The following is a 21,567-nucleotide window of genomic DNA, read 5'->3' on the forward strand; positions in this document are numbered from 1 at the left end:
AATTTCAGGTGACAGCTGTATACTAACGATCAAATTATCGTACGATCACTTCAAAAGCGGTATTTTATGGACGATATTCTGATCTGTGTACGAGGGTTTAAGGTCCACTTCATAAAGTACTATGCAGCTTCACAACTGCCCTATGCAAAACTGCAAAACTGGTAACTTGTAAAGATTTACGAAGCAGCTTTATACTTTTATTACAAAGGTGGGATAAGTCTACATACATGAGCTGACTTCCATGTAGTAACTGAGATTTCTGTGAAAATAGACAAAATACTAACCTGTGCATTCTTGTTGTCCTCCTCACCCTGTTTCCAATGTAAATTATACTGTCTGTACCTTCCTACTGCAGATAAGTGGACAGGTCAGCCTCAAGCTGGCCGACAGGGAATGATCCAAGGCAGACCCACCAACTTGTCTGCATTACCAAGATTCAACCATGTATAACAGCAGCAGTGCAGAAGATCTGGCAAGGCCATGTAATGATAATGTATGTACATTTCTTCACAGTATGTTCCCCCCTACTGCCAATGGTGTATCTTTTCCACTGCTGATTATGCAATACTGACTGCTTTAAATGCTAAAATGATTTTCCAGAGTGTCTCAGTCTCTTCTACAACCCCAAAACCTCCCACAAAGTGTCCGATTCACATCACTTTTCAAGACAGGCAACACATTTAAAATATTGAGAGCAAAATGAAAATGACAGGCAAGTACCTTAAACCGTGTTTGCTCCGCATCATAAATTTTCTTTTCTGAGATCATCTTTGGAGCAAAGAACCTTCCTAACTTGGCCAGGTAGACTCCATTTCTTAGACCTTCTTCCAGCTCTGTGGTTGGGGGCAGCTCTTCAACCAGACAGGCTTCAATCCACCTGCAGAAAACCAAAGGGCAAGGTTAATACCAGACAATAGAGGACCAGATTAGTTAATATGATCATTTCATAGCTTGCATTTTACTTTGGCAATTTAATCATATATCCCAGGCCAGGTGCAAGATATGGAACAATGAGAGAGGGAAGAAAAAAAAAACTTTTCTGACACACACTTGAATGTCTCAGCATATGGGTTTCATTTAACATCTGTGGAAGCCAAATATGTCCAGGTGAAGTAAAGTGCAGTGTAACGGAGTAATCGCTCTGGACAGTGTAGACACTGAAGATGGAGTGACTGCATGTATTCCCATGATGCTGTATGAAAACCTGTCTGGTTATTTTAGGAATATAAAACCTGCAAAGAACTGTCATGATTCAGAGCCTGTGACTCTTCAAGCATTATAAAGAGATGGACCACTCAGACTTAATAAAGGTTTCTGAAAGATCTATAATCAGGAATTGATCACACGGCTTAAAGTGGTTGTAAACCTCAGACATGACAAATTTCCAAATTAAATCCCTCTATAGTTTGTACTTATCTCAATTAAGAGCACTGAGTATAATTTCTGTCTGCTGATTCGTTCTTCTGCTATCAGCAGAAATGATGTCTGACAACTTTTCCTGACACCAAGAAAAAAATGGTGACAGGGGAGGGAGTTCGAGCTGATTCACCACCTCAGCTCTGTTCCTGTGTGAGGGGGGGGGGGGGGGGGGGGTGTCCCTTCCCTCCAATTTGCTCACAGCTCTCATCACTGAGCTCTGCAGAGTGTAACTTCAACTCTCCACCCCCTTTTTCTGAACTCTCATACAAGCTTTATAAATTCTGGACTACAGATAAACAGATGCAACTTATGTAGGAGGATTTGTTTCATCTCTACTAGTCACTTAACTAGGTATATGTAAGGGTTTACAACCACTTGCAGACTCAATAAAAACAGTCAGTTCTGATATATAACACAAGACAAAATTTAAGAATTCTGTCTTCTGCCCTTTACTTCCCTCCCCAAAATAGAACACCTACATACAATGGCTGACTATTTAGTTCAAATAAGTTCATAATATTACCAAGACTGTCAGAGAATATCACTAAGACTGTCAGAGTCCAGATTCTTTGTAGAGCACCTACAAACCAATAAAGATGAATTTCACCCTACCTAGCGAAAAACTGAATTTTCTCTGTAAAAAAGGTTTCTAAAGGTCAAGCATAATAAATATTCTCCCTAGTCTATGTAGCCCATCTGCGCCGCTAAGCTTCCATGACACCAACCTGAACATTCTTTTTTTTTTTTTGAGCATATGCGCCATGGGACCTTGTACATGCACTGTGCATTGGATGGAAATTCCTTCACTGACACACTGTCTTCTGGAATGTGTTACAAGGACACCCCAGAAGGAAGCGGGTGGCCAATCTCTACGTCATCCTTGTCTAGGTGAGAAATTGAGAATTGGCAGGCTGTATCACAATTCAAAAAGTATTTACTCTGCCTAACAATGAGATGAGGATGAGGGGAACTTAGGCTGGCCTTACACAGTTTGAGATTTGAATCGTTATTGGGCAGGCTGAATATACCAAGGTGATCGGTATACCAACTTGGGTAAAACCAGCCTGCTGTATTCTCTTGCAACTATAGCTAGCGGCTGCTATAGCCACTAGCAGTAATCACGGTCTTTTCCAGGCGGGGATGGCCAATGGGTAGGAGTTCTATAGTTCATGGAAGTAACCTGGGTGCACAAGACTGCACTGGATCTCTGGCAAGATCAACAGGTTTTCTTCTTTTTTTTTTTTTGGTGTTTGCACTTATCTAGGATTAGGGAAGATTTTTTCTTTCCACTGCTAGGATTTGTGGTGCTTCTCTTCACGGAGTCTGTTTCACTTATCACATTTTATATATGTTGCACAATTTTTATGGACATTTCACAGTATTTTATACATGAACTTTTGCAATTTATGATCATGGTATACTAATGGTTTTTATGGACACTTTTATGAATCATTTTTCACACAAAATTTTGCAATTTATGATCATGGTTTAATAATTTTATTATTAGCGCTTCACTTTTTTTATATTTTATGATAGGGATTTTAACACTTTGATCGCTTATTACAGCAATGATCACTGTGAATGGCATCCATTCATGTGCCATTGTGTACAACTGTGATAGCTGTGATTGGCAACAGCTATAACAAGGTAATATGTCCACAGTGACTGGCCCTGTACCATGTGATCACTGTGACCGATCACAGAGATAATCAAAATAGTGCATAATAGCTATGAATGAAAGCCAACAACTGATGTGTGATCTCTGTGATTGGTCACCATGTTTACATGATACCAGGCCCATGCACAGCAGCCAAGGACAACAATCTGTGTTCCATTGTGTCTGGTGGACACTTTGAGGGCCATAGGGCATGCCAGTGGAAGGACTCCAAATGATATCCAACTGGGATAGTAGTCCCAGCAATGATGGCAGTGGTTAAAGTATTTTATGTACTGGTATTTTATGCCAGATTTGCATGACAGTCAGATAACTAGCAATATCAGAATAGTAGGTAATAATGTCAGCCTCCATATTTCTATTAGCACATTTTCTTGAAAGGGTCAGAGTTGTCTATAATAAAGCTATATTTATCCTTCAAGAGAAATTTAAATGATACAGTATTTCTGAAAATGCACTCACTGCGGATTATAAAAAGCTGAAAAAAAGAATAGAATATGGACTGTTGCCCACAGCAACTTAATATAGTGTTTTTCTTGTATTTCTTTCTTTTTCATACAATTAGTTCCCATTTACACTAGTGCGGTGGGTCGCCTGCCATTGATTAGCACAGGACCCGTTCTAATAGGAGCGTCACAAGTCGCTCCGACTTAGAAAAAGGGTCCTGTACTACTTTGGGGTGACCTGGAGGTGACTTGCATTGACTGATAGGAAGTCCGTGCATGTCGCGCTGTGCACCGCGACTTCACAGGTCGCCCCGGCAAGTCGTGTCACCCCTGTGTGAATGGGCTCTTAAGCTGAAACTTGACTGATCTCTATTGGCAACAACCCCACTTTTGTTCTGCGTCTTTTTCCTCTTTAACAAACAAGCCTGTTATTCTGATCAGACAGTATATGTACTGTTGGGCATTTTATTCAAAGCTAAAACTAAATAAAAATATAAAAAGTAATGAAGAGTGTCATTTAAAAAAAAAAAAAAAAATTCTCAGAGTATAGATTTTAAATCTGTAATCTCCAGACTTTGATCTATATTACACACTAGTAGTTTAACTTCTTTCAGAGATGATTAATCATCAAGAAAAGAAGAACAGACATTTATGGCTGACATCATTTTAGAATGACTTTACTATGCTTCTCCAATCCTCCTCAGATTTCTGGTAGCAAAATAAAAGACAGCACATATAAACAGGATATGCTGACCCATCATTTCACACTGATCAAGGTTTTTCTAAACGTGTGGGAAAAAGCAAAAATTCAAAGCATAAAAAAGGAGCAGGCCACCCTGTGTTTCAGTACCAGCTTTGGCCCTTACTGTTCTCCCAGATTAAACAAACTGACATTTGTGGCCTTTCGGAGACCGCAAGGAAGGTACAGGGAGCCATAACAGTCAGCATTAATCACTTACGGATCCGATTTAACTAAACTGTGATCCAGTACATGCGCCTTGTGGCCCCATTCATTTCAGTGGCTCATAGCAAACTCCAGAGGTTTTGTGGAGCATGGCTTTTCCCCACAGGTATGAATGGGACCACTAGCATGTGGGATGAAGAGGACTTGGCAACAATGCTTTCAGAAAAAAGGTCAGGGGGTCACACAGTGAAGATCACTGGAACATGGATGAAGGTAAGTACTGGATCAGGCAGGCTAGACCCAAGAGGTGGGGCATGCTTAAATGATACAAAAACCAAAATGACAGTTGTCCTTTAATATTACCATAACCTGTTTACCCATTCTGCCCATCATGTCCAGTGGAAGTACTAATTTAAAACTAATTCCACCTGTCCTATAGTACAGTGGTCCTCAACCCTGGCCTACAGGGCCCACTAACAGGCCAGATTTGCAAGATAACTGAAATACATCCCAGGTCAAATCATTTGCTGCTCAGTGATTGCAGTAATCTAGTCTGCATCTCCCCAAGGTAATACTTAAAATCTGGCCTGTTAGTGGGCCCTGAGGACCGGAGTTGAGGACCACTGCTATAGCATACAATAAATCAGTTAAACATGGCTGTCTTGACATCTTTTCAATACACGAAGTGGTATAACAAAGCTAATTTATCAAATTTGTTGGGATTTTTTAAAATTTGCTAAGTCGGAGGAAATTCATATCAGTCCACTGTAAAATTTTTTGTTTTTAAGTTGTTCAGGTGTTCACTATATACTACTATGATTGGTTTACATCAGCTTGTTAGAAATGTAACAAACGACATACCAGCCACAATAATTTGTTATATTTGTACTACTTTCCAGGTCTCTAGTTTGTTCAGGTTTTTCTCTACCTTGCCTTTACCGCGGTAAAACTTTATTATCAACCTGTTGCATTAAGTAACTGTTGTTAACACAAGATACAGCCTTTAGCTGTCAGGCCCCTTTCACACAGGCGGACCGTTCAGATCCGCCTGTCAGTTTTTTGGCAGATCTGAACGAACGCCCCATGTATCTCTATGGGGCATCGGATGTCAGCGGAGACATGTCCGCTGACATCCGATATACGTCAAATCTGGACGGATGGAAACCCTATTGTCCATCCGTCCAGTGGATCGGATCGGATGAGAACAGACAGACGGTCCGTTCCCATCCGATTCCCCCATAGAGAACAGCGGGACCTGACAGCTCTGTCTCCACACACAGCGCGGAGACACAGCTGCTATCCGCCTGCTCAGCGGAGGATCGATGGATTGATCCCCCGCTGAGAAAAACTGAGTCCGCCGACTGACTACACTGTGTGAAAGGGGCCTTACTCACACTGAATGTATCCATAAAGTCATCAGTTTTACTGATTCTACCTGTGAGTTCTAATCTTGTATGTTTGTATATCTGAAAAACTCCAATAAACATATGTTAAAAAAAAAAAAGAAACATGGCTGTCAGTGTAGTCCGTTTTTAAAAATCACATTTTGGTCTGGTACCCGTGACTGCTGCAGACTATTAGTTAATATTGTACATACAAATGGATTCCTAAAGACTAAAGCTAGACCACAGCACTTGGGGAATAAACACTACCAGCAAATGAGGCATAACACCCATAAGACTCATAAAAAGGCAGGTGCACTTTAGAGTAACTGGAACATGCTCAAACAAGCTCTGTCACTGCACAGTGTTGTCATCGGGCCCATTAGAACAATGTCATGCGGTTTCCCTGAATAATGGACTGCACAATGCCAGTGTAGCCAACAATACAATTTCTTTTTCTTCCATTTTCACAGAAACACACAAAGTGAAGATATCCCACACACAGATCCACTCTTTGCACTGCAAGTGAAGCAAACATTTATCTGTATGGAGTTCCGCTCTGATGCCACTGAAATAACAAAAAGCTCTACAAATACAGAATGATGATAAAAGCACACTTCACTCCCATGTTGTCTCCAAACCCATGAATAAAATGTTCCTGCCATGCTTTATGTGCCAACTGCTGGACTGATAAACAGGAACAAATTACAGACACGCTCTGAACTCAAAAAGCACTCCAGCCTCAAACACAGATACAGGCCAATAGACCAGCTAAAATCCCCTAGAAGCATTTTGAGTATAGCTAGTGCAGATGCAGAATTTCAGTTGTGATCTAGTACGGTGATAAACAGAACAAAATCGAAAAAAACGAAAACCTTATAAAAAGTCATCTAAATAGCTTTATTACTAAAGTCCATCTAAACAAAATTGTTTGGGTATATCGTAAAGCCCAATCCAACCCCCGCCCCCCACACCGGTCACCCGCAGCAGTTCCTTTCTGCAGTTAGTTAGATTTGTTATATACTCAACCAAAAAATCAAGGGGGTGGGGGGGCGGGGGGGTGTTAGGGGATTGGGCTTTAACAATCAGCCTCACATTTGCACAAATTCTTTCACTCCTCAGCCCAGATTGACACTGCTCTGAAATTAAAGTCGCTCGACTTCCGATCTGACTTTGCCCTGCAACTTCAGTCCGACTTTGATCCCGACAATGTGACTTTTTACGCTCTGTGGCGTTGAAGTTGTATACAAGTCAGACCAAAGTAGTGCAGGAACCTTTTCTAAAGTTAGAGCGACTTGTGTCAGATCAGTTAAGACGGCTCTCAAAGGGAAACATTTAATTTGACAGGTCATGTGACTTGTGCTCTTACAATTCGGATCTCATGTTGCACCAGTGTGAACTGAGAATCAGTCTTGATTCCAAACACCTCAGGGAGCAGACATTGTCCCCTGCTCATTATCTGCTTGGGCATGGTCCCATCACGCCCTTGTGAGTTCTCCTGCCTCTAGAGACTAATGCCTCGTACACGCAACGATTATTGGCCGACCGATCGTCCGACTTTTGTCCAGAGTGGTGTTTTGTTGGTTGGAATGTGCCTAGACTGCACACGAATTTTCTCGGCCAACAAAAATCTACTTCAGAAGTGATGTCATGTGCTGGTTTACTTTCCGTGTGTTTTTTCTTCTCTGAGCATGCCCAGTCTTGCTCATCAGATTTTTGTCTGCCGAAATCTGTACTGACTGACGGAAAATCGGCCGCTGTGTTGACGGCCAACAAAAATTTTATAGCCTGCACACCAGATTTTTTTCGGCCAAAAAGTCGGAGTCGGTTGTCGGAAGCATCATACTAACAAGCCGAAAACCGGCCGATCGGACGTTGGCCGAAAATTCCCGGCCAATAATCGATGCGTGTGTACGAGGCATAAGAGAGGCCACCTGAAGGGCTGCCCACACCAATAGGATAGCAGGCAATAATTTGGAAACCTGAATAAGGACCTCAGGATGTAAATAGAAGAGAGAGAGAGAGTCTCATGAGACCATGGGTTCTTTTTTCGAATACCAGCGATTAGGAGGGTGGGAGGGAGGAGTTGCTAATATCATGGACTTGGGCTTTAAAGTAAAAGCTTTATGAATAAATTAGAAGTGTTGCCAATGTGGACTTTTTTCATTTATTTATTTTTTTATTGTACAGGATTCACCATGGTTAGGTCACTGGCCTCAACAAGTATGAAGGGCAGATGTTCAGACTTTTCAATTATTGGGTGCATACTTTCTACAGGTAACGTACTTGCTCAGTAATAAAATAATGCTCAGGATAAAAGCTTCAGAGGCTGAATGTTTAAAAAGCAAGACTGCAATAATCGCTCCCACTGTTCTCTCCTCACACGTTCCCTTTATAAAGACTCTGTCAAGGTTTTTCAATCAAAGAGCATACACTCTCCTATTCGGTGGCATGTTTCTCCTACCTCTACCCCATTCCAGCAGTGCAGCTCCAGAAAGCCTCTTCAGCTCTCAACACTTCCAAGAGTGACAAATCCCTACGTCCTCTGCTGTGCACCGGTTCCTTCCACTGACCTCATATGTCACTGACGGATTCAGTATGGATATATGGGTTCAGAGAAAAGAACCGGCACATGGCAGGGATCTGGACACCCCCAGAAGTGTTAAATATGGAAGACACTTTCCAAAGCTTCAGAGCTAAAAGATGGAGTTGTAGGACAGGACCGCCAGAGAGGAAGGTATACATGGTCTTCTAATGCTTGTGGTTTATAACATTTAAAGCACTGGCAGCATCTCCTTAAAGTGGATTGGAAAAAGGTGATCTGTGGAAATAGCCAGAAAAGCAACAGCGGAGTCTCCCAAATGCCATACAGGTCTGATACCCCAATAATTTCAACTTTCTTTCAATTCAGTGAACTTTGGTGATTCCATCAGATAAAGTAGGGATGCCAATAAACCTAGATATGAGAACCCTCACACAGTAGCCAGCATATCTATACACATGAGCTTTCTGCTTAGTAGAGCATTCCTGTCCATGTGAATAAAGAGGCGAGCTTGAGCTCCAGTCAAGCATTTTTTCCTAGTTTGAGATGTCATCAGTCTGCTCCAGGCAGTAGGAAGCATTTCCTCAGTCTATTCTTTCCCAGTAATCAGATTGTAACATTGTAATGGAAGGCAAAAGTCTGATTTGCACAGGAACTGCATAGGCACCAGGATTTACATGCTACTCCGAGCCAGTACCTCATCTAGAAAGAAGGTTCTGACCCTGGATAAAGATAGCACCAACCTTCTGGGCAGAAAAGCAGACAAAAGGCATTGTCAGGGGGAGTACTGTGATTTTTCTGAGGTAATACACTGCTCAAAAAAAACTAAAGGGACACTTTTTAATCAGAGTATAGCATCAAGTCAATTAAACTCCTGGGATACCGATCTGGTCAGTTAAGTAGCAGAGGATGTTGAAAATCAGTTTTCGCTGCTTTGGTGTTAATGAAATTAATAAACGGTGCACTAGATGGGCAAAAGTGAGACGACCTCAAACAGGAATGGTTTTACAGGTGGAGGCCACTGACATTTTTTTTCCCTACTAAAGTTTTCGGACTGTTTTTCACTAGTTTTGCATTTGGCTAGGGTTTGTGTCCCTACTGGTAGCATGAGGCAATAACTGGACCCTCTAGAGGTTGCAGAGGCAGTCCAACTCTTCCAAGATGGCACATCATTACATGCCATTGCCATAAGGTTTGCTGTCTCTCCCAACACAGTCTCAAGAGCATGGAGGAGATTCCAAGAGACAGGCAGTTCATCTAGGAGAGCTGGACAGGGCCGTAGAAGGTCCTTAACCCATCAGCACGACCAGTATCTGCTCCTTTGTGCAAGGAGGAACAGGAAGAGCACTGCCAGAGCCCTACAAAATGACCTCCAGCAGGCCACTGGTGTGAATGTCTCTGACCAAACAATTAGAAACAGACTTCGTGAGGGTGGCCTGAGGGCTTGATGTCCTACAGTGGGCCCTGTGCTCACTGCCCTGCACTGTGGAGCTCGATTGGCATTTGCCATTGAACACCAGGATTGGCAGGTTCACCACTGGCACCCTGTGCTTTTCAGAGATGAGAGCAAGTTCACCTTGAGCACATGTGACAGACATAAAATGGTCTGGAGAAGCCGTGGAGAATGTTATGCCAGTCCATATCAATATAGATTTCCAGCATTACATTTATCCAGCATTATATTTTTCTCGTTTAGATCTGGTATGTTTTTTTTAAGTGTTAATTTTTTTGAGCAGTGTATATACAGTGCCTTGCGAAAGTATTTGGCCCCCTTGAACTTTTTGACCTTTTGCCACATTTCAGGCTTCAAACAAATATATAAAAACTGTATTTTTTTGTGAAGAATCAACAAGTGGGACACAATCATGAAGTGGAACGAAATTTATTGGATATTTCAAACTTTGTTAACAAATAAAAAACTGAAAAATTGGGAGTGAAAAATTATTCAGCCCCTTTACTTTCAGTGCAGCAAACTCTCTCCAGAAGTTCAGCGAGGATCTCTGAATGATCCAAAGTTGACCTAAATGACTAATGATGATAAATAGAATCCACCTGTGTGTAATCAAGTCTCTGTATAAATGCACCTGCACTGTGATAGTCTCAGAGGTCCGTTCAAAGCGCAGAGAGCATCATGAAGAACAAGGAACACATCAGGCAGGTCCGAGATGGTGTTGTGGAGAAGTTTAAAGCCGGATTTGGATACAAAAAGATTTCCCAAGCTTTAAACATCCCAAGGAGCACTGTGCAAGCAATAATATTGAAATGGAAGGAGTATCAGACCACTGCAAATCTACAAAGACCTGGCCGTCCCTCTAAACTTTCAGCTCGTACAAGGAGAAGACTGATCAGAGATGCAGCCAAGAGGCCCATGATCACTCTGGATGAACTGCAGAGATCTACAGTTGAGGTGGGAGACTCTGTCCATAGGACAACAATCAGTCGTATACTGCACAAATCTGGCCTTTATGGAAGAGTGGCAAGAAGAAAGCCATTTCTTAAAAATATCCATAAAAAGTGTAATTTAAAGTTTGCCACAAGCCACCTGGGAGACACACCAAACATGTGGAAGAAGGTGCTCTGGTCAGATAAAACCAAAATCGAACTTTTTGGCAACAATGCAAAACGTTATGTTTGGCATAAAAGCAACACAGCTCATCACCCTGAACACACCATTCCCACTGTCAAACATGGTGGTGGCAGCATCATGGTTTGGGCCTGCGTTTCTTAAGCAGGGACAGGGAAGATGGTTAAAATTGATGGGAAGATGGATCGAGCCAAATACAGGACCATTCTGGAAGAAAACCTGATGGAATCTGCAAAAGACCTGAGACTGGGACGGAGATTTGTCTTCCAACAAGACAATGACCCAAAACATAAAGAAAAATCTACAATGGAATGGTTCACAAATAAACATATCCAGGTGTTAGAATGGCCCAGTCAAAGTCCAGACCTGAATCCAATCAAAAATCTGTGGAAAGAACTGAAAACCGCTCTTCACAAATGCTCTCCATCCAACCTCACTGAGCTCGAGCTGTTTTGCAAGGAGGAATGGGCAAAAATTTCAGTCTCTCGATGTGCAAAACTGATGGAGACATACCCCAAGCGACTTACAGCTGTAATCGCAGCAAAAGGTGGCGCTACAAAGTATTAACTTAAGGGGGCTGAATAATTTTGCAAGCACAATTTTTCCGTTTTTTATTTGTTAAAAAAGTTTGAAATATCCAATAAATTTCGTTCCACTTCATGATTGTGTCCCACTTGTTGATTCTTCACAAAAAATTACAGTTTTATATCTTTATGTTTGAAGCCTGAAATGTGGCAAAAGTTTGAAAAGTTCAAGGGGGCCGAATACTTCGCAAGGCACTGTACCTATAAGTGTTATAAACTTGCATGTACTTATCATAACAAGATACAGTTGTGCTCATAAGTTTACACACCCTGACAGAATTAATGATTTCTTTGCCATTTTTCAGAGAATATGAATGAAAACACAAAAACTTTTCTTTTACTCATGGTTAGTGTTTGGCTGAAGCCATTTATTATCAATCAACTGTGTTTACTCTTTTTAAAATCAGAATGACAACAAACTACCCAAATGACCCTGATCAAAAGTTTACATACCCCATTTCTTAATACTGTGTATTGCCCCCTTTAACATCAATGACAGTTTGAAGTCTTTTGTGGCATTTGTGGATGATGCTCATTATCTTCTCAGATGGTGAAGCTGCCCATTCTTTCTGGCAAAAAGCCTCCAGTTCCTGTAAATTATTGGGCTGTCTTGCATTAACTGCATGTTTGAGATCACCCCAGCGTGGCTCAATGATATTGAGGTCAGGAGACTGAGATGGCCACTCCAGAACCTTCACTTTATTCTGCTGTAGCCAATAACAGGTCGGCTTGCCCTTGTGTTTAGGATCATTGTCATGTTGGAATGTCCAAGTACGTCCCATGCGCAGCTTCCGGGCTGATGAATGCAAATTTTCCTGCAGTATTTTTTGATAAACTGCATTAATCTTGCCATCAATTTTGACCAAATTTCAGGTACCTTTGTAGCTCACACATCCCCAAACCATCAGCAACCCACCTCCGTGTTTCACAGTAGGAATGGTGTACCTTTCATCATAGGCCTTGTTGACTCCTCTCCAAATGTAGCATTTATGGTTGTGGCCAAAAAAATTGATTTTTGTAAAATCTTACCGTAAAATCCTTTTCTCTTAGCTCATCGACAGACGTAGTCCTCGGTGATACACCACCTTCGGGTTATGTTACCTCCGCAGGAGCAGGACTAGACAGGAAATTAAAAAGCTCTGGCCACACCCTAGGGGCAGTCCCAGAGGGTATATCCTCTCTCTCTCTGCCTCAGCAAATCAGTTATGTGAAAAAGCAGTGCTTAGAGAATTTAACCCAACCCAACTCCAAAACAGAGGGGCGGGGACTACGTCTGTCGATGAGCTAAGAGAAAAGGATTTTACGGTAAGATTTTACAAAAATCCATTTTTCTCTAGCGCTCATCGACAGACGTAGTCCTCGGTGATACACCACCTTCGGGACGTCCCAGAGCAGTATCACAACTGAGGGGTGGGAAAATGGAAATCAAATCCCAATCTAGAAGGCCCAACCGGTGCCAACTAGAAGTTTACAATGCTCATCCTTAATGATGAGACTCAACAAAAAAATTTTTCAAACAGAAAAAAACCCTCGAGGTAGACCACCGGTCTCCTCAAATTGCGGCCTGCAAAACCTTGCGGCCAAATGAGGCATCCGCCGATGCCGTCACATCAATTTTATAGAATTTAGTAAAGGTATGTACCGACGACCAAGTGGCCGCCTTACATACCTGGACCACTGACGCCTGATGGCGAAAGGCCCAGGAAGTACTGAGCGCTCGAGTGGAGTGCGCCCTAACAGGGAACGGAGGACTCTGACCCTTAATAGAATAAGCCTGTACCACCGTTTGTCTAATCCATTTGGCAATGGTCGCGGCAGATGCAGGCAGACCCTTTCTGGGGCCATCCGTGATCACAAAAAGTGAATCCGTCTTACGGAATGATTCCGTAGCTTTCAGGTATACCCTGATTGCCCGAACCACATCCAAGGAATGCAACGCATGTTCCCGATGATGCTTGGGCTGAGGACACAAGGAAGGTAGTACAATATCTTCATTCAGATGAAAATCTGAAACCACCTTAGGAAGAAAAGATGGCTTAGGATGAAGTACTACCTTATCCCTATGAATCACTAGGTATGGGGACTGGCATGATAATGCAGCCAGTTCTGACACCCTGCGAGCAGAAGTAATAGCCACCAAGAAGACCACCTTCTGGGATAAAGTAAGCAAGGGAATCTCCCTGATGTTTTCAAAGGGAGGTTTCTGTAGAACCGACAAAACCAAATTAAGATCCCAGGGCGGTAAGGGCGCGCGGACTGGAGGAGCCAGGTGCCGCACCCCCTGGATGAAATTCCGCACCAAGGATTTGGTAGCTAAAGGTTTCTGAAAGAAGATTGCTAATGCTGAAACTTGACCCTTGATGGTGCTCAAGGCTAGCTTCTGCTCAACCCCTTGTTGCAAAAAGGCCAATATTCGAGACACCGAATAGGTACGTGGAGGAAATCCTAAAGATTCGCACCACGCAATATAAGTCTTCCATGTGTGATAATAGACTTTGCTGGAAGTCGCTTTCCTTGCTTTAATAAGGGTAGGAATGACAGAAGTAGACAAACCTCTGTCCTTCAGTACTTGGGTCTCAATGGCCAGGCCATTAAAACCAGCGACTGTAAAGCACGAAGGTAAATAGGTCCTTGAGACTACAGACACTCCCTGAGACGAAGTTCCCACGGAACGTCTGCGACTAACCTGTCCAAGTCGGCCAGGCCGGCTTGAAGAGGCCAGCCTAGAATTTCTAGGACCACTGGCGCTGATTGGATCTGAACCAGGCGTCCCTAGAGGTATCTGGCCCCGACCATCCGAGAAAGTCTGGTCGTTTTCTGTTCCCACACATTTATCAGATACCTGATAGTTATCAGGCAAGGTGATCTTTTCTGGTTGAACCTCAGGGACCGAAGTCACCCGACTAGAGGCTACTTGGCCTATCTGGTCAATCAGATCCGATTCCTGTGAGGTATCGGGACTAATCTTAGGAAAAGGTAAAGGAAAAGATCTATACAGGGAACGGTAACTACCGCTTCCTGTACTTAAATGTTGGAAGGGAAGAATCGCACCGGTAGTAGTGGTTGATGCTCGATCTAATGTCCTGAATACCGGTGAAAACGTCCCCCCACCCTGAAATTGGGTGGGGGCGCACCTTCAGGCTGTGTACTCCTTTACTTCGGGTTTGGCTGGGTTGGTCCTCTGCTTGTCCGACCAGCCCTTCTTGAACCCTCCTGGAGGAGTCTTGCCTTTCCCGGAAGTACCAGCCGGGCGTCCTTTATGGGCGGTAAAGAAAGGTCCTCGCTTATTGCGAGGTTCCTTAGCTTTTGCAGCCTGTGGCAAAAAAGTACTCTTGCCCCCGGTGGCATCCTTAATGATTTCATCTAGGTTGGCTCCAAATAGACGATTCCCCTGGAAAGGGAGATTGGTCAAAGTCTTTTTGGAACCTAGGTCAGCTGACCAGCATTTTAACCACAGCACACGTCTGAGGATCACTGCTAACTTAGATGCATGCCCTAACAAGGGAGTAGTGTCCAAGGCTGCGTCACAGATAAACCGTAGCCCTTGTATGATCTGTTCTATCAAATCAGATGTCTCCTGGGGAATATCTTTTCCCCTAAGATCTTGGCGTACCATCTTCGCCCATTCTGTAAGTGTCTGGGAAACTAGACCAATAACAATTACTGGTCTAAATGCTGACCCTATCAGAGAAAAGATAGTGCGGGACTCCGCTTCTATCTTTCGATCCACCGGATCCTTAAAGGACGAAGTGTCCTCCACTGGGATAACCGTGGCTTTATTCAGCCTGGAAATAGGCGGATCCACGACTGGTGGTACCGTCCATTTCTTAATGATGGATTCCTCAAACGGATAGCGTCTAGCAATACGCTTGGAAATAGTAAAGGTACGTTTAGAATGTTCCCATTCTCCTTTAATCTGATTTCCAAAACATTTAGGTACAGGAAAAGCCTTCGCCGTCTTGATGGGCTTATTAGTCCCAAAAGGCCTCTCTGTTTCAGTTGCCTCTGCCGGTAAAGCCTCAAGTTTTAAGGTTTCTTGCACTGCCACAACTAGTGCGTCCACCAATGCTTCTTCCTGAATTATAGCAGGAGAAGAAGCGTCCTCCTCACTGTCTGAGGGGGCTTTACCTGGGATAGCAACCCTTGCAGAGGAACCTGCAACTGCAGTGACCATCTCTGAATCAGAGTCAGAGGTGTCAGATAGTATAGGGGTAGGCGGGGGTCGCTTCCTTGACCCCCGTCCCTGACAGGCCGCCTCCACCCGAGCCACCATAGACTCCAAAATTGCTGTAAATGACTCTATACTCTGTACACCGGCGGGTCCCGAGGCCCCCTCGAGGGAAACAGGTGGGGGAATCTGTGTGGCAGGGTCCATAATAACTCCAGTTACTTCCTGGATGATATAATTCAAAGTAAAGAAAAAACTTTTTTTTTTTTTTTGACCCTCAGCGCCACAAAAAACCCCTTAGTGTTACCTGCTAGGGATCCCTATCGATCGAGAGAGAGAGAGATAGACCCCCAGGCTCACCACTTGATGTTCAGAGTTGAACTGCAACAGCTTACAGCGCTGTCTTAGACAAACAGGAAGTCTTTTGGCTGGCTGCCCAGGAAGAAAGGAGGCGGCTCCGCCCCTCTGTACGCCTTCCGGCGCCTCCCCCAAGCTCCACGAGGTGTAGAATCACCTAAAACATGGCCGCCCCCATGCTGGAGACACGAGGCTACGCCAAAATGGCGGCTCGTGCGATCCAGCAAAAAAAATGGCGGCGGCCTGTGCTGACTAGCGGTGTGCTGCAGGCACACAACACTCTCTCTGCATGGGGATATGGCGTGTTTGGCGGTACCGGCCCTGGCGGACCGCATGGCCGTTCGGGAGGCCTGCTATTAGCTGGAGATCTGACTTGGAAGGCAGTCTACATGTCCGTGGCTTCTGACTGGTAGGTAGCTTATACTTAACCCATAAGATTCCCAGAATGCCACAGATTACATCTTTAAAACATGTATACAATAGATTGTTAGCTCCCAAACCAAGCCTCCTGGCTTTTGCACACATAAAATCACACTCAAAGTAGGAGGATTTGTGACATGTTATAGGATAGAAAGAACTCTTTCTTACCATACAGAGAGGGGCCCGCGTTCACCACAAAACCCGTCAGGGAAAACAGGGGGAACATACTACTCACCATACCGGAACCAGGCGGGCACCAACTCCTGACAGTACCCCTCTCCACCGGGGCGGGAGGGCTGTCGACCGATACAGACGCCGTGACTCATGGTCTTTGGCGTTTCAGCGAGACGTTTAACTCGCGGGTTCAGTCCTTTAATGGGACTTTGTCGCGGCCGACTCAGCGCGGAGCTATGGCCTGCACGCGCTCGTAGGCTGAACTGGGGTGACCACCGGATCTCAACATCCAGCCCGTCGCCCAGTTCAGCTTTCTTGCTTGAAGATCTCACAGGAACACTGGAGAAAAAAAGCTGTCCAAAAATCCTTTTAGAAAAAAATTTCTTGCCAGGACCTAAGATCCCAGCAAGGTATCTAGGTCCTTACTCCTAACTAGACAGAAAATAACTGATTTGCTGAGGCAGAGAGAGAGAGGATATACCCTCTGGGACTGCCCCTAGGGTGTGGCCAGAGCTTTTTAATTTCCTGTCTAGTCCTGCTCCTGCGGAGGTAACATAACCCGAAGGTGGTGTATCACCGAGGACTACGTCTGTCGATGAGCGCTAGAGAAAGCTCAATTTTGATCTCAGCACTCCAAATAACTTTGTGCCAGAAGGTTTGAGGCTGGTCTCGGTGCTGTATGGCGTATTTTAAGTGGGATACTTTGAGGCATTTACATAGTAATGGCTTTCTTCTGGTGACTCGACCATGGAGCCCATCTTTCTTCAAGTGCCTCCTTCTTGTGCATCTTGAAAACAGCCACACCACATGTTTTCAGAGTCCTGTATTTCACCTAGGGCTGGGCGATATGGCTGAAAACTGTATCACGATATCAGTGTTTCATATCGGTCGATATCGATATATATTGATATTTTTTATTACCCATTTAAAATAAGGACCCTAGGGTGAGAATGCAGGGCGGCGGGCATGGTGCAGGAGAATGCAGGGTACTGGCATGGTGCAGGAGAATGCAGGGTGACTGGCATGGTGCAGGAGAATGCAGGGTGACTGGCATGGTGCAGGAGAATGCAGGGTGACTGGCATGGTGCAGGAGTATGCAGGGTGACTGGCATGGTGCAGGAGTATGCAGGGTGGCTGGCATGGTGCAGGAGAATGCAGGGTGACTGGCATGGTGCAGGAGAATGCAGGGTGACTGGCATGGGGCAGGAGAATGCAGGGTGGCGGGCATGGTGCAGGAGAATGCAGGGTGACTGGCATGGTGCAGGAGAATGCAGGGTGACTGGCATGGTGCAGGAGAATGCAGGGTGACTGGCATGGTGCAGGAGAATGCAGGGTGACTGGCATGGTGCAGGAGAATGCAGGGTAACTGGCATGGTGCAGGAGAATGCAGGGTGGCGGGCATGGTGCAGGAGAATGCAGGGTGACTGGCATGGTGCAGGAGAATGCAGGGTGACTGGCATGGTGCAGGAGAATGCATGGTGGCGGGCATGGTGCAGGAGAATGCAGGGTGACTGGCATGGTGCAGGAGAATGCAGGGTGACTGGCATGGTGCAGGAGAATGCAGGGTGACTGGCATGGTGCAGGAGAATGCAGGGTGACTGGCATGGTGCAGGAGAATGCAGGGTGACTGGCATGGTGCAGGAGAATGCAGGGTGACTGGCATGGTGCAGGAGAATGCAGGGTGGCGGGCATGGTGCAGGAGAATGCAGGGTGCAGGAGAATGCAGGGTGACTGGCATGGTGCAGGAGAATGCAGGGTGACTGGCATGGTACAAGAGGATCCGGGGTTGTGGGCATACTACAGGAGATGCAGTGCTGTAGGCATGGTACAGGTAGACCATGCCCGCAGCACTGCATCCCTTGTAGTATGCCCGCAGCCCTGCATAACGGCAGGTAGTGAAGCTGTTTCACTTACCTGTTCCAGAGGCGCCTTCGTTTTAAAAATGGCGCTGCCCGGCGCCGATACGTCATCGCGCACGCGCCGTCACCGCTCGTGTAATTTCGGCTATTCCCGGCCTCTCCCGAGCGGCGGCGGCGCGTGCGCAATGACGTGTTGGCGCCGGGCGGCGCCATTTTTAAAAGTTTGAAACCCGTCGGAGCGGACTTTGATTTATCGTGCAAGTTTCCTTATTGCTATCGAGCACGGGACTATCGCGATACCTATCGGTATCGTTTTATCGCCCAGCCCTAATTTCACCTGAAGTTATTTGTGGGTTTTTCTTTGCATCCCGAACAATTTTCCTGGCAGTTGTTGGTTTGGTTTCAACAGAACCCCCTCATATTCCACTTCTTGATTAGAGTTTGAACACCGCTGATTGGCATTCTCGATTCCTTGGATATCTTTTTATATCCCTTTCCTGTTTAATACAGTTCAACTACCTTTTCCCGCAGATCCTTTGACAATTCTTTTGCTTTCCCCATGACTCAGAATCCAGAAACCTCAGTGCACCACTGGATGAAAGATGCAAGGGTCTGTCAGGAGTCCAGAAACTCATTGACCTTTTAGACACACACACTAATTACAAGCAAACAGATCACAGGTGAGGATGGTTACCTTTAATAGCCATTCAAACCCCTTTGTGTCAACATGTGTGCATGTCATCAGGACAAAATCCCCAGGGTATGTAAACTTTTGATCAGGGTCATTTGGGTAGTTTCTGTTTTCATTATGATTTTATAAGAGTAAACACAGTTGATTGATAATAAATGGCTTCAGGCAAACACTAACCACGAGTGAAAGAAAGGTTTTTGTTTTATCATTCATATTCTCGGAAAACTGGCCAAGAAATCATAAATTCTGCCAGGGTATGTAAACGTATGAGCACAACTGTATGTCAGATGCTAGACCTGCTTAAATACAGTACATAAACTCTGCAAAATCAGCCCAAAAAAAAATATGTATAGTTTTTCAACAAGACAATCACATGGGTGATGGCTGATCTGATCAGCCGCCTTATGTCTATGGCAACTGTAAACCAGTAATATTTAGGAGAAGCGTGACATCCACTGCTTAGAATCACATGCAGGTTACTGGGCTTTTCATCTGATCGTATATGACAGAAATACACTGCAAGCCTCAAACCAAGATTCATCCTTCCTGCCACAGAGCTGCAAAACATCTGCAAAAGCACACAGGCTGGACCCGCCTATCAGTCTCACACTCCGTCTTATAAAGAACTTTTTGAACAAGACCCAAGGAGATTCAACAATGAATGTGCAAGGTATACCACCAGGGGCTTCATTAACAGGGCTGCAACATTTGTTTTGAATAGATCGGACCTGCACCGTTGTGTGATCTGCAGGCACATTGAACTGCTTCAAGATTTTCATGTATGTTTTTAGCAAATTATGTTGCTTCAGCAATAAAAAAAAAAAAAAAAAAAGCTGTATAAAGCTAAAGTTTAGGTTGCTTTTGTCTTCCTTGCCACCACACCCTCAGTCAACATGCTAATGAAATAAATGGATTTTTGTAAGATCTTACCATAAAATCCTTTTCTCTTAAGCTCATTGACAGACGCAGTCCTCTTGATTAATATCAAATCGGGTTATACTGCCCTCTACAGGAGTAGGACACTAGGCAGAAGGAAAACGTTCTGGCCACACCTTAGGGGCAGTCCCAGAGGGTATATCCTCTCACTTCCTGCTACAGGATGTCAGTTATGTCACATGATTGGATCCGAACCGGGCTGCCCTGGAGCTGCTCGGTGCAGTAAATCAGACAAAGTCTGATCGCTCTCAGTTCCAACACATTTATCGGTAACCTGGAGTTTATCAGAAGAAATGACTTCCTCTGGCTGAGCATCGGAGACCGAAGCCACCAGACCAGAGACTCCCTGGTCCGCTCGCTTAACCGGATCCGATTGTCCAGGGAATCGGAATTCCGATTCCATTTGAGAAGAATCTCCTCTTGGAGAATTCGGGTATGAGACTGGGCGAACGGTACTGCCTCTAAGGAGGCCACCATCAGTCCCAGCCAGTTGACGGACAGCAACATCCGAATCGTTGACTGAATCTTCTGGAGTTTCTCCGCAAGGAGAAACACTCTTGCCAAGGATGTATCCAAATTTAGGCCCAGATAGTTCAGTCTCCTGGTGGGAAACAGGGATGATCTTTGGGAAAAGCGAAGAAAACGCTGATGTCCTGCGAAGATGGGGATATGAAGATAGGCATCCTAGATGTCCATGGACGCCAGGAAATCCCCCTGATGCAGGGAGGCCACCACTGTTCGGATGGACTCCATCTCTCCCAAGACCAGAATTGGACGCACCTTGCCCTCTTTCCTGGGCATTGTGAACAGGTTCGAATAGAACCCCTGAAACTGTCCAAGGAACAGGAACTACAACTCCTTGTTGCATCAAGTCCATTACTGGCCCCCGCAAAGCTTTTAAGCGATCCGGGGATAGTCGAATATTGGAAGGGAAGAATCGCACCGGTGGAAGTGATCGAAACTCGATCTTGTATCCCGACCGTATGACCTCGCGAACCCCTTTGTCCAGGATTCTGGAAAGCCATGGATCCGGAAACCGGTGAAGACGTCCCCCCACCCCAGAGATGGGTGGGGGCGCACCTCCAGGCTGTATTGGACTTATCTTCAGGCTTGGCTGAGCCGGACTTTTGTTTACCCGACCAGCGCCCTTTGAGACCCCCTGAAGAGGCTTTGGAGGGCTTCGCCTTATGGCCCGCCCCAGCGGAACGAAAAAACTTTTTATGAGCAGAAAAGGAAGGTCCTCGTCTGTTACGAGGTCCTTTACCCTTAGCAGTCTGTGGCAAGAACATGCTCTTGCCCCCAGTGAGATCCTTATAATCTCACCCAAACCGGCGATCCCCTTGAAAAGGGAGATTAGCCAACCCATTCTGTCAATGTTTGTGAAACTAAACCAATGCCAACCACTGGCCTAAGGGTTGACCCTATC

At 44.9% G+C, this 21,567-nt stretch overlaps 1 protein-coding gene across 2 annotated transcripts in view; it reads right to left on the bottom strand.

Moving 5' to 3' along the window:
* LOC309561249 (ras GTPase-activating-like protein IQGAP2) overlaps positions 1-21,567 on the bottom strand; it is a 506,552-nt gene that overhangs the window by 302,879 nt on the left and 182,106 nt on the right. For both annotated transcript variants that reach the window (XM_082265047.1, XM_082265046.1), the window contains exon 3: positions 721-877. In XM_082265047.1, the coding sequence (XP_082121173.1) occupies positions 721-877 (157 nt within the window). The remainder of the gene's footprint in view (positions 1-720; positions 878-21,567) is intronic.

Source organism: Pelophylax lessonae, assembly GCF_965119305.1.
Source record: "Pelophylax lessonae genome assembly, chromosome: 1".
NCBI lineage: Eukaryota > Metazoa > Chordata > Amphibia > Anura > Ranidae > Pelophylax > Pelophylax lessonae.